General features: G+C 39.8%; 1 protein-coding gene across 1 annotated transcript in view; it reads right to left on the bottom strand.

Annotated features, from left to right (window-relative positions):
* ABCB7 (ATP binding cassette subfamily B member 7) overlaps positions 1 to 16,144 on the bottom strand; it is a 34,998-nt gene that overhangs the window by 8,226 nt on the left and 10,628 nt on the right. The window contains exons 4-13 of the mRNA XM_077786585.2: positions 14,384 to 14,503; positions 7,036 to 7,168; positions 5,917 to 6,185; positions 4,662 to 4,750; positions 4,053 to 4,140; positions 3,249 to 3,423; positions 1,707 to 1,864; positions 1,011 to 1,174; positions 707 to 836; positions 40 to 211 (exon numbers count right to left, since the gene is read on the bottom strand). Of these exons, the coding sequence (XP_077642711.1) occupies positions 40 to 211; positions 707 to 836; positions 1,011 to 1,174; positions 1,707 to 1,864; positions 3,249 to 3,423; positions 4,053 to 4,140; positions 4,662 to 4,750; positions 5,917 to 6,185; positions 7,036 to 7,168; positions 14,384 to 14,503 (1,498 nt within the window). The remainder of the gene's footprint in view (positions 1 to 39; positions 212 to 706; positions 837 to 1,010; positions 1,175 to 1,706; positions 1,865 to 3,248; positions 3,424 to 4,052; positions 4,141 to 4,661; positions 4,751 to 5,916; positions 6,186 to 7,035; positions 7,169 to 14,383; positions 14,504 to 16,144) is intronic.

The following is a 16,144-nucleotide window of genomic DNA, read 5'->3' on the forward strand; positions in this document are numbered from 1 at the left end:
CGAGGCAGCAAAGGGGATACAAAGAAGCTGGGAGCCAACCTGAGAGTTTGAGTCCTCGCTCCCCGACCTGGGTGTCGTAGCCCTTGGGCATCCTCAGGATGGCATCGTGGATCCCTGCCAGCTTGGCCACCGCGTACACCTCCTCTGCCGTGGCCCCCGTGTTGCCATAGAGCAGGTTGTAGTAGATGGTGTTATGGAAGAGAACAGGATCCTGCATTTGTGGGAAGCACATTTTAAATAAGAAATTATGAACATCAGCTTCAAAACTGTCCCCAGCCTGTGAAAGAATCAATACAGAATGGCTTGTATTTTCTTTACGCAGCCTGAAGGTAAAAGTGTTTGGGGACATTTCTTTACCCAAAAAGGGGATTAATATATTTTTGTGTCCTAAATATGTATGTCATGCATAGTTTCACCACTTTGCTAACTCATTACGGGTCGTAATCAACTATAAGGCTAAATCACTTAAAGCTGGAGGCAGTTTCTCATGGGGAGGCTTAAACACATTTCAGAAAATTGGATCTATATGATGATGCATATAAAACCATAATATTTCCTGGGGAAAAAAAGTCTAGCTGTTTTGAAAGTCACCATGCAACACCACTACATTAGGACTGGCCTTCACTGAACAGTGCTAGATATTGAGAATTACTAGTACAATGGACTAGAACTACTGTTCCAATGGGGAGTAGGAAACATGGAATACCTGAGGCACAACTCCTATTGCCCTTCTCAGACTTTCCAAACTGACATCTTGAATGTTCTGTCCAGCAACATAAATATTTCCTTTCTGAGGTTCATAGAAACGAAATAATAACCTCACAATGGTGCTTTTCCTGGAATTGAAAAGAACTGAAGTTAATGTTACATTCTGTTTTGCCATTTACAATCTCCAATCAGGAATGATGTACAAACATAAATATAATACAAAATAAAAAGCAAACACAAGCAGCACCACATTTAAGAAACTAAATTCTGCATTGATTGGCATATTTAGTCCATTTACCCACCCTGACCCACTACCTCCTACAATGGCCACTTTCTTTCCTGCAGGGACTTCAAAGGACACTCCGGCAAGGACTTTCTGCCCCTCCAGATATTGAAAATGCACATTGTCAAAGGCAATGGAAGCAGTCTGGGGGGTGATCTGCAGGGGTGCAGCCAGCTCTTTGTCCTATGAAAAGAAGAGTTACACTTTATCTGCTGCCCAGATATTATCTCCAACACTTCAACAAGCTCAACAGTCCCCTTCCCACCTCAGAAAAAGGCAAACAGACACTCCAGCTCAGATATGTGGAAAATAATCATAATTTGCTGCACAAGTGACATTGGTTTGCTCCTCCTTTTCCCCAAAGGAGGTAAAAATTCCTGCTGTAAACACTCTGCTTCATAACTTCTTTTGCAATATATTCTGCATCATTAATTACCAATAAAAATTCAAGCATGAGGCATGAATACTTAAATTAAAAAAATCTCAATACAAACACAGCTTCTATGAAGCAATGTTTGCTTCTCTGCAAGAAAAAAAAATCAACTGATTGCAGTAACTGCACTTAAAGAAGAGGCAGAACAGCAACCTCACACACAACAACTCTTTTATGAATAGAAATTAAACCTGGAAGATGAGAACATGGTGAAATTATAGCATTGCCACTAAAAGCCCTGTTAAAAGCCCAGATACTTTAGGAAAATAAGCTACTACTTACTTTAATTTTGGTATCTACACTGAGAAGTGTAAACAAGGTATTCATATCTATCAGTGCTTGTCTTGTCTCTCTGTACACTGTTCCCAGGAAGTTCAGGGGCAGAGAAAGTTGGAACAACAATCCATTCACCATTACCAGATCTCCAACAGAAAGGCTGCCTTAAGACAAAAAGGGTGTGAGACTTGAAGGGTTTTCCTTTTAGGATGCACCAAAAGAAAGAACCAAGTCCATCAAACCTAATTTTTTTATCCCATTTCTAAACACAGATGTTTAAATAACAAGCAAAACCCCAGAATCCATTCCCAGATTTTATATAGGGGTGCCTGAAACGAATGGCAATGTTTGTGTTGATTCCACTTTAAAAAAGATGTAATAGCACTGGCAAATAAGGCAAGCAGCACATACAGCATCAGATTGTAAAATCCACAGAGAGGCCTAAGGAAGTTAAAAGGGGAGGAAATAATATATGGAAGCACAAATCAGGAAAGACAATCTAAAGTACAATTACAGACAAATCTAAGTGATAGATTTTGTCATGATCAAGAGAGAGCTTTCATACTGTATGTACCACAGAGCTGCTAAAACACACTGAGAACCTCTGGCCAGCTCAGTATCAAACAGGCTGATCAAGGGAAAACTCAGGATGTCACAGCAGCTAAAGGTAAGTGGCAGGTCAGTTCAGCTGAAACAGGCCCAGAAAGATGATTTAAAGCCATATGTCTACCATCCTGCTTCAAGCTATTCTAAATCTTCCTGAGAACAGCTATAAACTGCACCTACTGACTGATCTGTTCAGTGTAACCCTTCCCTGCTCTGGCATCTTTAAAAAGGGTAAAGCAGATGCAAGAAAGAGCACATGGTATAAAGGTCTGCCCTTCAAACACTCCTGGATGTTAACAGTCTTTAAAGCATCATTATTTTTACTCTAAAACTACCTTGCTTTAGCAGAGCTTCATCCCAATTCTGTATTTGAAGCTTGTACTGTGTCTTCCTAATCAAGCAGGCTTTACTTTATGCAGTAAATTAGACAAGTGTAGAACAGATGGAAGCAATTCTTTTAATAATGTGCCCTTATTAATGGAAGGAGAGTGAATTATTGGTAACAAAACTACTGGACACAAAGCACAGGGGTATATATACATGGAGTCTTGCCAACATGGGAAGGGAGAAGGGCAAAAAGAAAGGATCTTTGTACAATGTCCACAGAAATATTTTTATCTATAGAAGTGCCTTTCAAAAACCTTCAAGAAATACTTCCTGAAGTGACATTTTCTTGGGAGCTTTCTTTAACTGCTAAACCTTTATAATGTGTTTGATAAAATTATAGTATGATTGAGAGAGTCATTGAGAGAGAGATATAATAAAGTTAATAATACTCCAAGAAGCAGAAACATATAGACAAAATTTAAGCAAAAAACTCTCAACCAAAACTTCTCAAAATGAACTATCACATCAACCCTCAGTTAATTAAGACTAACACCTCTGTTATGGATGAACTGAGGTAAAGGAGATTCATTTTAGGCTTACAGACAGGTGAGTTACCTGCAATAATGCCCTGGCTGGCGAGCACCATGATGGCTGTTAAACCAACACTAAATATAGCACTCTGGCCAAAGTTGAGGAGAGCTAAAGTAGAGGTAGTCTTCAGGGAGGCTTTTTCATAAGTCTTCAGGAACTCATCATACCGTTGGGCTTCGTATTTTTCGTTATTGAAATACTACAATATAAACAAAAATGGTAAATATGACAGTGACAAACATGTTGCACTGTTTAAGTAGCTGTAAAATCCATCATGAACAGACTGAGTGCATTGACACACAGCTCCTCTCCAAAGTTCTCACAACTGAAGGAAAGAATCACAGAATATCCTGACTTGGAAAGAACCCACAAGGGTCATGCAGTCCAGTTACTGCCCAGGACACAACAACAATCCCACCCTGTGCCTGACAGAGCTGTCTAAACACTCCTGGAGCTCTGACAGCCTCGGGGCCATGCCCATTCCCTGGGAGCCTGTTCAGTGCCCCACCATCCTCTGGGTGAAGAACCTTTCCCCAATAACCTAAGCCTCCTCTTCAAGACTAAGTTTACTCTTTGCAGAAATTGATGGTCAAGGTGATTCAGCCATGAAAGAAACTTCTTACTCTTTATTAAGAAAGAGATTTTTTCCAGCCCACGCTAACAACCTTCCTGCTACTCTGTCAATGCCACGCACTCCTCTTCAAATGAATAATGCTTAAAAATATGCTATTGCTCTAAATATGCATTCCTTTAAAGATGAATCTTATGACTCACTTCCCTAAGGCTGACAGAAGCAAGACAAAGAGCCTGGTAGTAGACTGGCCTTACCTTCACAGTCTCATAATTCAGGAGCGAGTCAATGGCAGCATTGCCAGCATCATTGTCAGCTTTGTTCATTTCTATCCGAAACTTTGTCCTGGGAAAGAAAGGTTTGATCCAATCACTGATGTCTGAGGATTTTAGCTTTCATATCCTTCCAACCCTGTACTGCATTAGTGTAAAACTCTAAACTCTATCTAGAGTGTGAGTTAACTGTATTCACATTTTGGCCAGACAAAACAATCCCTCTAGGCCTGAGATTCAAGGATACTCTACTGCATCAGGCCCTGAAAAGTGTCAACAAAAGTGAATTGGGGGGGAGCAAACAGGGGGAATATGACTTCATTGCCTGAAGCTGTAATTAGAGGATTAACCCCTGATATGTAAATGGACTAAACTTATAATTGTCTGAAAAACTCATGACCATCGTCCATCCTGGGTGTGTCTTTGGCTTTTGCACTGCCCAAGGTGAACCTATTGAAGGCCTTTAATGAATACCCACTTTAATCTCTTTATCTTGTCTGGGCTCTGGTCCAGGCAGGCACTGCAAGGCACCATCCCAAGTTCAGGCTGAGGCACCAGAGCACCCTGAGGAACTGAGGGCAGGGCCTGCCTTACCTCCACTGTGTGACTCCTATCGTGAACGCTGCGTAGGCTCCCAGTGTCCCCAGAGTCACCAAAGCAAACTCAGCACCGCATTTGTAATACTGGAAGATTTAAAATCAAATAAATAAATTAAAAAAGAATCATCATCTTTTTCAAAACTTCACTGTTGTCTCCAGCTAAGCTATTCTAATTTTAAGACAAGAAATGATGGTCCCTCCTAACACAATCCCTGCTCTGAACAGCTTAAGGCTAAATAAAGGCTTAAACTCCAAAGGAAAGCAGCAAGAAGGATTTAGATGAAAAGATTGGAGGCAATAACCAAGAGCCAGTATATATAATACTGCAAAGTTATTTTTCCCATTATAAAACATAAATGCTGCTGATGCTTGTGCTGTTTTCACAAATAAGTATTTGTTTCTATGCTTTTTCAGTGGATTTTGAAAGAAAGCTGGACTGTAGAAGAAGAAATAAATAGCCTTGCAAAACAACTTAGGAAGCATTTTCTGTACTTCAGGGCACATCAGGAGAGAAAAGCCCTAAGGAGGGTTGGCTGACAGCCAGCCTGGTCTGCAACTTCCACTGGTTAGAAAATGTAACCCAACAGGCATTTCACTGTTCCATTCAAACTTGATTAAGTCCTTCTAAAAAGGCCAATATACAGAACAAGACTCTTATTTTTAATTTAAACCAAGATACATAATCAAGATTTAGATTTTTGCACCCAAATAACACTCAAAGATCTTGACTTTGAAGACAAAATGTGTGATTTATTTTGTAGAAGTTTAAATTTCAGGGCATTAAGCTTAAAACCTGCCAGGAGAAGCCTGTTGTCAAAAGCTAATTTTCACTTTTAAGTTCTGGATAAATCCAAATCAGTATTCAGGAAAGAACCAATAATCACCCCCTCCTCCATCCTGAATACACCGAACCACAACATTTTCATTCTGTTTCTCCATTATTCACCTGGGTAGATTTGACACTTGTGGGCACAGTTTACTTTTCTGATGTCATTTTTCCAACAATTCTGATGAAAAACATTACAAACTGTCCACATAAATGCAACTGGCTGAAGAGAGGCTTTAAATGTGAAAATAATTTCAAATAAGCTTATTTAAAGCTACAGATATTTGAAAACTATGGGTTCCTCTCTTTTCATGTAGTTGCTTTCACCTTATAAAATCAATTATTATTAGTAATACTCAGTAGACTTTGGTAAGAACATCATTCCTGAATGAGACAATTCCAACAATGACTAAACCACACTTACCAGAATTCCACTGACCAGAGCCACTTCGAACATTGTGGGTCCCAGGTTAAACACTAAAGCACTGAGAACAAAGCTGATGCCCCTGGTGCCTCTGTCGATGGTTTTTGACAGAGCTCCTGTTTGCCTGCTTAGATGGAAGGCCAGATCCAGGTTGTGAAGGTGCAGGAAAACATTCTTGGCAATCCTCCTGATTGAATTTTGAGCTACTTTCCCAAACACTGCATTTCTCGCTTCATTAAATAAGGCTGCCCCAGCTCTTGAGATACCATCTAAAAAGGGATGAAAAAGTTTACAAAATGAAAATAATTATATTTTCAACTTCCCTTCATGCATGAAATTACACTAGACTCATTCTTTATAAATTTTCAACAATTTTAGTTCAAAGGTAATTTATACTTAATTGGCCCAAGCTTTATGCAGTTTTTCATTTATAAACCATTGTGCACACATTTAAATCAGTTTCTTTTTATAGCTGGTTATAAGAAAGGGCAGGATTTATAATCAAGAATAATTTCTATAAGCATTATTTCATTTTTTAATTGGAATTCCAGAAGCAAGGTCAGAGAATATTGGGAACAGACATCAACACAGAGTAACTACAAAATTATTACAACACTCCTAGGGCTGGAGCCCCTCTGCTCTGGGGGCTCTGGCAGAGCTGAGGACGTTCACCTGGAGAGGAGAAGGCTCCAGGGAGACCTTAGAGCCCCTTTCAGGGCCTAAAGGAGCTCCAGGAGAGCTGGAGAGGAACTTGGGACAAGGCATGGAGGGACAGGACACAGGGAATGGCTTCCACAGCCAGAGGGCAGGGTTAGGTGGGATATTGGGCAGGAATTGCTCCCTGGGAGGGTGGGCAGGCCCTGGCACAGGTGCCCAGAGCAGCTGTGGCTGCCCCTGGATCCCTGGCAGTGCCCAAGGCCAGGCTGGACAGGGCTTGGAGCAGCCTGGGGTATTGAGAAGTGCTCCTGCCCACAGATGACCTTTAAGGTGCCTTCCAGCCCAAACCACCCTGTGATTCTGAGATTCACAACCAGCTGTGATGCTCAGCAATGGGCAGGAGCCCCTCCCTCCCTCCCTGCAGAGCCTTAGCTCCCATCCATGAGTTGGGAATGCACTCACAGCCCACGAGGACAGCAGTTGCCAGGGTGGCCACAGAGCTTGGGGCATCGCCGAGGTTGAGCACGTTCCCAGACACCTGGTTGAGGTTGTCCACTGCATATTTGAACATGAAGGGAACCAATATATTCATGGCCTGAAAGCAGGAGCACAACAATTAGACTTTTTGCATTGAAACATGTATGGATCACGACTATTTTTTTCTGAATTTGCTCTACTGTTATATTTAGTCTCTAAGCACTTGGTGCAGGTGAGCTGGCTCTTCACTGCTGCTGGGATTGCAGGGTTACTTTGTCTCTCTTACTGTTTCCTTTTAAATATGGATTTCTATCCTCAACAAACTACACTGCAAAGGCCCTTGAAGTGAGGCTGAGCTCTCAGGACAGCATGGCAAGCCCAGGAAATTAATCAAGCAGCAGCCATTGCATGGCACACACGGTGCTATGAAACTGTGTCAGCATTTGGAGCTGTTTGCACTTTGTGGTGCTGACAGTGTGAAGAAGCTCTGCTCCACAGGAAACCACTCACCTGCACTTTGCTAACACTGGGTCACTGGGATGGATTAAACCAAAGCTCCAAGGAAGTCAAAGAAAATAAACCAACTCCTCCTTTGTCTCTGTTAATACGCCCCTAAAATTTAAATAATCCCATTTGCAACATCTCTCCAAATATTAATATGGTGTCAGCATAAACCCAGGGGTTTGGCACAGCAGCACAAAAGATTTTCTGTACAGTCTTTAAGACACTACAAATTACTGTACAAATATTAGTTTTCAAGCAAAAAAGTCACATCCACCACCTATCACTCAGTGTGTCAACAGTGGTGGCCCCTCTAGATGTGAAACCCCAAACGAACAGATATGTAAACATACCGACTTCAGCAGTTTTTTATTTGCACAACTGTAGCACAAGAAAATATGGAAAATCTCACAGAAAACATAAAATTCCTTGTTAATGCACCATTGTTACATTGCTCACTTATACCAACAAGAAAGGCAATTCACAGACAAACTTCATAAAATTAATAGAATTTCTTAATTCAAACTGTTCCTAACTGTTGAGATTTGAAAATAAGGATATAACATTTTTAGCAGTTGAACAAGCATGTTATGACTACTGTCTTACAATCACAGCAGATGTTAAAATACTTTACAGCAAGTTGACTTTGCTTAAGGTTGGGCATTTTTTTTTTTTAGTATTTTGGAAAAAAACTTGTGAGTAGATGACAAATTGTTTTACATGAGAAGAAACAAAAAACAGAAACCAGATTGATACAGATATTTCAGCTCTCTCCACCAAATGTTTTGGATACCCACTTAGATCTCAATTGTATTTAGGGACATCTGTCAGAGCTGAAAGCCCAGGGGAAAAACTGTAGATTAACTGGATAAAACTAGATTTTGAAAGAAAAGAATGATAAAGTCATTCTTAAGTTCAGTCCAAATTCAAGGGGGAAGACAGACTTCCAGAAGCTCTAATAACTGTCCCAGGATCCAATATTCCCAGTTTTACAAGTTATGGCAAATAGTGGAAAGTACAAACTTCACCAAGCAGAGTAATTGGGTTTTGAAAATATTTTTGTAAACTACGGACTTAAAGAAAAAAATGTAAATTATTTTTTTGAATCTGTGCTGTTTTTTTAGACAGTGTTTTAGGCTAAAGATTTAAATGCAAATGAGGAAGGAATTCATTTTCTCCTCTTCCTCCATGTATTCCCTAAGAAATACATTAGAAAAAACACATAAAATTCTCAACACAGCATAATTTAGATAACTCCTGAGAGGAGACACATGAGATATGAGGGCACCTGGGTGAGATTAGTGCTGGTTTGTTAGTGACTGAAGAGAGAAAACAGCTGAAAGACCAGGATCTACTTCCAACATTCCTCTGGAACTTGTCCAGTGCGGCCTGAGAGTCCTTCAGCCACAGCTCCCCTTCTAGCAGATGGGAACTGTGGAAATCCCAAATCCCTCTCCCTTCCCCAGTATAACCAAACAACTCCACTTTGCCTTCAGAGATACTGAAACTCGATTTTGGGATGGCATTTTGTTGTTGATAAAGATGAATCTACAGCCATGTGTGTTCCAGTGACAACCAACATGACAAAGTGCAGGTTTTCCTGGGAGAGACCTCTCAGGAGAAAATAAGAATATTGTAATGCAGATGGTCTTCGTTTGCTGCAGGTTCTCACAAATCTCTCTGCAGGGATTTTATTCCTCACTAGACTGTGCTACACTACAGGTAGTTTTGAAATAGAACTACACATATATGTAAAGTCCATTTAAAGAAAAGAGATGTATTCTTCAATCTGCTCTTTTCCACTTACAATTAATTTAAGTGGTAACAGCCTACAATTTTGCAGAAATGTCTTCTTTTACATCAATATAATTCTTCCCAATAGAGTTTTAAATGAAATTTAAAGCCTGGTCTTGGGTTATAGTTGTTCTGACTCCTGGAGGGTAAAGCTTGAATAAGAACAAGGCAGCACAGTATTGCATTTCATTAGCAATCAAGACAGTCTGGTTTCCAATAATTTAAAAAGAAAAAAGTTAATCTTACAAAGTTTATAGCAAGAGATGAGAGGCCATTAATAGAAACAGGCCTTTCCTACTCAATTTGTTAAGTCAATGAGATCACGTTCATAGTAATGGAAACAAAATTTCATCCTTCTGCATAAATTCACAGTTCTCTCTTTGTATTTGCCGGCACAGAACAAAAAGCTTTAAGCACACCTTGGTAGACCATGAAAATCTACCATGAAAAACAATTGTCTTACACAATATATCTGTACAGGCTTCCCTCCTCCGCCTAATGCCTGAAAGCTTGATAACAATTCCCATTAAAAAGACTCTTTCAATATGAATTTGTACATTTTCTATTTCTGGGTTTGAATTAATAGCTTATCCTTGCTTGAATTTATTGGAAAGCAAGTACAGCATTCCATGAAATCATCCCAACTCAATTGCCCACATTTAACAGCAGGTTGCCCTAGAATGAATCATGAGTAAATGAGTTTAAACATTTTTTTAATGACTGCACTGTTTTAAGCTGACAGTGCAGTATCATCTTTATTCCCCCATGGGACTACACTACTTTCAAGGCAAACAGCCTTATCTTTCATTTTGCTCTTCCCAGCATTTTTTGTTTAATAAAGATGATGAATTAATGACAGGCTGAGCCCCAACAAGATAAAACTGGTCCACAGTGAACTGTTCTTTGCCAATAATTCAGTGAGAAACGCTGGCATGAAGATGACTGAATTTATCTCTGGACCAATACAAACATATACATCCAACAGCTCCATTTGTGGAGATACACACAGAAATCGCCATCCCTTGAGGCAAGACTGCTGAAGAAGCTCCAAAATGTGCTCCAGATGAGGGAAAAAGCACCTGGCTTCATGGTTTCTTCAAATTTAATGATGACCTGAACTAATCTTTTTCCAGTAGGGAAAAAACCTAAACCAATCTAAATACTTTTCACCTGAAACTCCTCAAAAAGCGAACAATTTCTAAAGGTTTATTGCAATTATCTAACTCCATCTGAGCCCTTAGAAAGAGCTCAAACACCAAGATCATAGGAACATGCTTCACTGATCAGCTGGATATCGTTATCTTTGCGTACAGGCAGAATTTGCAATTCAACCCTTGTGTCCTGCCTCCTTAGCCAACCATTCCTGTTCTGAAACTGATGGAATTAGCAGTCAGTAGAAATGCAGAGAGTCTGAAAGAATTCTTTAGCTCATGAATAACACATGCCTGGTCTGTGACCAGGAGGCCAAAACCCATTGCAGGCTGACAGAGGTGACAAGTGATTTTGTCATATTCATGTGTTTAATCCAGCTCCTCAGAAGCCTCAGCACTTTCTCCTTGTGCCACAGAAGAAAAAGGGAAAAATCAGAAAAGTAAGGAAGCATTTGCTATACAATCACCAGTAGAGAAGCCAAAAAAGGGGGGAGAACATGGAGAAAGAAAATCCAGATATGCAGAAGCTGAGCAGGCTCAGCTATGTGACTGAAAACACAGATAATGCCCTGTGTACTCCTCTCACCTGCCTTCCTCTTGCATCCTTCAGATCATGTACACACATCTAGATAGGCTATAAATATTTAAGGTAAAAATTTAAAGTGTGTCATAATAATACAACAAGTCTTGCAAGGAAGAAAAGACCTCACTAGCCCTAGAGCAGACTCCATCCTGTCATAAAAAGCCATACTAACAGCTCGCTTTGAAGGCTCACAATACCACTGGCAGTTATGTGGAGACAAAAAGGAACCAAAAATCACAATAATTTGTTCAATGACAGGCAACTGGGCCCCACAAAAGGAGTCAAGACAGATTGTAACTGCAGGCTCTTCAGTAGCTGCACACAAACTGACTTTTGTTTTGAAAGTGTATTTTACTGAACTGGAAGATTTAAAGAGACAAATTATTTCTCAAGCAACAGCACAAGGAGAAGTGAACTCCAGCTGTTTTGTGGGTAAGTAACCAAATTAAACTGGGGGTGTCATTCCTTACATCTTTCCCTCATAGCTGAGAATTTCATAACCTACCTGTCCTCTGTGATTCCTTGGAATTTTCACAGAATAAAGCCAAAGCCACATTACAGCTGCTGTATTTTAACTTGAAACCTAATGCTGTAAATTCAGAGGTATAAAACCTAAAAATTTTTTGTCAAACTCAGAAGGAATTGGCCAAAAGGCTTATAGAAGTGTTTCTTTTGGGGGGAGGTAACTTGCAGCAGCCATCGTGACCATACAGTTCTCTATGCAAACCCCCTCAGAACGAGGGGCCTTTAGACAAAATCCACAATAAAGATGTAAATCCTTCAGACACAGAATTCACTTTGTTCCATAGTGAACAAAGAAATCAGGCCAGGACTGCAGGGAGGAAAAAAAACATGCTGGTGTTCCTGTGCTGACACAATTATATAGCAGAAAAACTTTAACAAACAGCTTGTGTGGTCTTTGGAGTGCATTGTAATTAACCTCACAAGCAACCAGAACAAAGGGCTCCCAAATGGGATAATGACGAAACCACACACAATTACACATGGTCCAGGAAAGATACAGGTAAACTACTTTGTACTGCATTTTCTCCAGGACAAAGTGACCTTTTGTGTGCTCTGGAAGGGCAGCAGATGTTCAGGGCCCAAAGATGTGACAGACTCACTACAGCTCTGGAGTAAACTATTGCACATCACTTGTGTCACACTGACACACACAGTATGTGTAAAGTATGAAGCAACTCAAGAAAAGTTCTTCCCACAAAGGAAGAGTGAGCACAGCTCCTAAGATGAGGGGTAACTCCTTAATTTGGAGTTATCCAACACAGCTTTGTAGTAACAGAACAAAACAAAGAACAGTAGCAAAGGACAGCTAAAAGATGTCTATAAAATTTTTCACCCCTGCCAGTTATGATATTTACTTTCTATAGAGAGCTTGCTGTGTGTTTTCCTAATGAAATCCTTGTTTGCCCAAACATTCTCACAAAACCCTTCTGCTTTAACAAGCATCTCCTAAAACCTGGGAAAAGCTCAACAGATTTTCTGCTTTTCTTCTGAGAGTCTGCTCTGGACATCAGGGCTTCTAGGCTGCCTTGTACAAATATAAAGTAGGAAACTTAAGAGAATACTTAAAAGGTCCAAACACTCAATTATTTCCCAAAACAGCAGTTCAATGATATTCTGATGGGGGAAAGTCTCTCTCTCTCTCTCAGTAGAAATAGAATAGCTCTTTGTTACACCAAATACTATTTGCTAGAGTCAAGGCATGCTGGTCATCAATTTTGTTTTCTTAACACCCCAGAAAGCTGCTTGAAACATTAATAAGACTTCTTAAAGGCAAGGTACAGTGCTGCCACATGCAGGATTAGAGGCTGGATTCATTCACATTCTCCATCATATCCATATTACACTACAAATTAGGGAATAGGCAAGTGGGGAGAAGAGAAAAAAATACTTCAAACATTTAAAAACTGCCTTCAGTTTACTATTAACATTACTAATAAGAGTCTTGAGAAAGGAAGTGTGTTAGACTAACTTTTATATCCACCTGGTAGATCCACATCACAAAACCTGAAGGCATCTGCATTTTGAGAAGAGTTTCCCCCAGAGTTTTAAAATGCAGTGGAAAGCATTGCTGCGTGTTTTGCCCAGGCACACAAAAAGGGGAAAAGTTCACTTGCACAGTCCAGCCATATTCTGCATGTCATCACTTGCATTATCAGCAACATCCTAAACTGCAGCACAACCCAAATATCTGCTGGAGACAGTACCCACGAGTACCTGAGAGATAAAAACCTCTTGAGAAAGCACTATAGACCAGCAATTCCTCCCAAGCACTCCCCTTTTAACACCTACAGAGCTGAAATTTGTCTCTTCTCTCTTTTCATAGCATGGCAATGGTGCTTAGTGCTAATATTAGCTTTATGTTTGGTTAAAATTGCTGTACTTATAAGCAACCCAGCTGAGCTGTATGTCTCAATGGAATTCGCAAAACTTCCTCCCAGTATTTTGCAATCAAATACTTTTTTTATTTAAAGCAAAAGGAAGCTAACATTTGCTCTTAGGAACTATTTCTACAAGGTTTGCACAGAATTTGAATTATATCCCCTTTTAATCTGCAGAACACTTTTGCATGCCAAATTCTTTGAAAGAACAAATAAACACTAATGCTGTTGCAAGTAAAAATATAGAAGATCCTTTCACATAATGAAATAAAAGTAAGAGCAATCTTCCATTTCATAATCAAAGACTACATGAAAAATCATTTGAATGAAAGCAGGGCTGTTAAATACAAAAGGTTGTACAGCTTCTCTCATATTAGGACACCAAAGGAGTCCCTAAAATAATTAATTCTTCTGTTATCTCACAGAGAAATATCAACAGACTGGAGCTCAAATCCTCCTTCCACAGCACAGCAAGACCTGTGAATAGGCACCACCACATTGATCAAGTTCAGGGCTGAGAATGGGCAGAGAGCCTTGAAGCAAGCTTGTCTGACAGCACCACACAAGCAGAGAAGAACAGCCTTTAACTCCTTTTTTCTGTAATTTCTGAGGTAAATAATTAACCAGCAATGGAAAATCCTGGGCTAAACTAATGAGATCAAGGGAAACAAAAATTCTAGTTATCATCACCTTCCTAAACATCCACATGCACATCATCACTTCCCTAAACATTACCTGCAGATATACCCTGCTCCGAAATCCAAGCTATCATTTCTCGTATATGCTCCTGTGAAAAACCCAGACATCTTAAGAGCATAAAAGCCCATAAATACTAGAAAAGAAAACGATTCCTTATACAGATGAACAGCAACTGTGAGAGCACAACAAGTGTCTGTTCTTACCTTGGCACTTGCCAGAAAGGCCAGGGAAATGGCGACCCTGGCCTGCAGGTCGGGCCTGTCTTTGGGCCACACGTAGGACAGCATTGCCCTGATGATCTTCTTGGCATCGATCTCCTTCAGCTGTGGGACAGGACAAACAAAGGCACCGCCTTACAAAGAGACTTGAGAAGTAAAAGAACTATAAAAAAGAATGAATTTTATACAATTGGATCACTTCTGTGTTTTATTTGATAGGAAACAGACACTGGACAATGTCTGAGACTAGGACTGCCTGTGAACATTTCAAGGTGGAAGTTTATATCCATGACATGCCATTAAAATGTTCCATGTTCTCCAGAGTGCAAGTCTGACTGGCTGCAGCTGGAACATAGAGAAAGCCACAATTCCCCATCTTGAAATACTTCACAGAACAAACTGACCCTTCTTTTTTATCTCCTCAAGATTGCTGTACAAAATTCAAGGGCTTGCTACTTCTTTTTTGGAAGATGTTTTAAGATAGCAGGAGAGAAATGCAAAAAAATTTAACACATTAACAAAATAACTAAGGCAAGAAGGAAGCCTGAAATGTCCACAATAAACATCATTTGGAGAACATTCCCTAACACTGGATAATCAGGCTTTACAAAGCAGAAGATGTACATGGCCATGTCCTGGCTATGTTTATTGATAACTGATGCTATCAATTTTAACTGAATTCTTTAAATAGATTCTCCTCCAAATCTCAAATTTTGCTCTAAGTAAGAGCACGATCCATTTAACAAGACAGCTTGAAAAACATTCCTTTTCCTATTTGGGTTTATTTTAAGTTTTGTTTTGGGATTATTCTTCTACTGTTGGGTGTGGTTGCTGTATTTTTTTACAGCAAGGGAGGCTATTTTCCAGATGGACAGATGTTTACCACTGACACTTTTGATAATCCCACTGAATTCCCAAGCTGAATTAACTGCAGCCTAAACCACATTTCCTAATTGAGGACAAGAGGATGTGCAGCAACACAGAGCACAACTATTAGCAACTCCTTCTATGTTGGCTACACTGGGGTTAGCTTGAAAGAATGAGGGCTAAGACAGAAAGGAGGGCAACAAGGGCAGCTAATCTCCCCATTTCAGGCAATATTTTGTAGTGGGGAGGAGGGAGGGAAACAAAAAGTTAGTGCACACCTTTCAAAGATGACTCTTGTGACAGAAGTCAGTAGGAAGGGGGAGCGTTATAATAAATCTTACTGTTTGAGGATAAACCAAATTAGGAAAGAAATTCTCTGTTAAGGTCTGGGGTGAATAAGCAAGAAAGGAGAGGTCTGTTAAAAGGTAAAATTGCTGAGGCAACCAGGGAAGCCAATCCTATAAAGGTAAGCTTTTAAAAGCACCAGGAAATTCATCTCAGTTTTTCTAGTCACAGCTTCAAGCAAAACCAAGGCATTTTGTCACCAAATGTCACTGCAAATCCATTGGAACATTACGCAGGATAAGCACATTTCAAACTACTTTTAAAAAACAGGTATATGGAGATTTGTCAGTGGAGAGAGGATGCAAAAATGCTTCTGTTGTGTCCTACCCACTTGAAAGATGGAGATAACTGCTGCAGCATATACATGAATCTTTCCATTTGAGCCAAGGATATGCATAAAATGTGGTTCAAACACGTGGAAAATATCTTTGATCACCACTTACAGGTTAAAAGGAAGTTAAAAAAATTGGTACCACATTAACACAGAAGATACAAAAGTACAATCAGAGCAGTTCTAATTATATGTTGCTATTG

This window comes from Lonchura striata, chromosome 4A, assembly GCF_050655825.1.
Source record: "Lonchura striata isolate lonStrDom1 chromosome 4A, ASM5065582v1, whole genome shotgun sequence".
Taxonomy (NCBI): domain Eukaryota; kingdom Metazoa; phylum Chordata; class Aves; order Passeriformes; family Estrildidae; genus Lonchura; species Lonchura striata.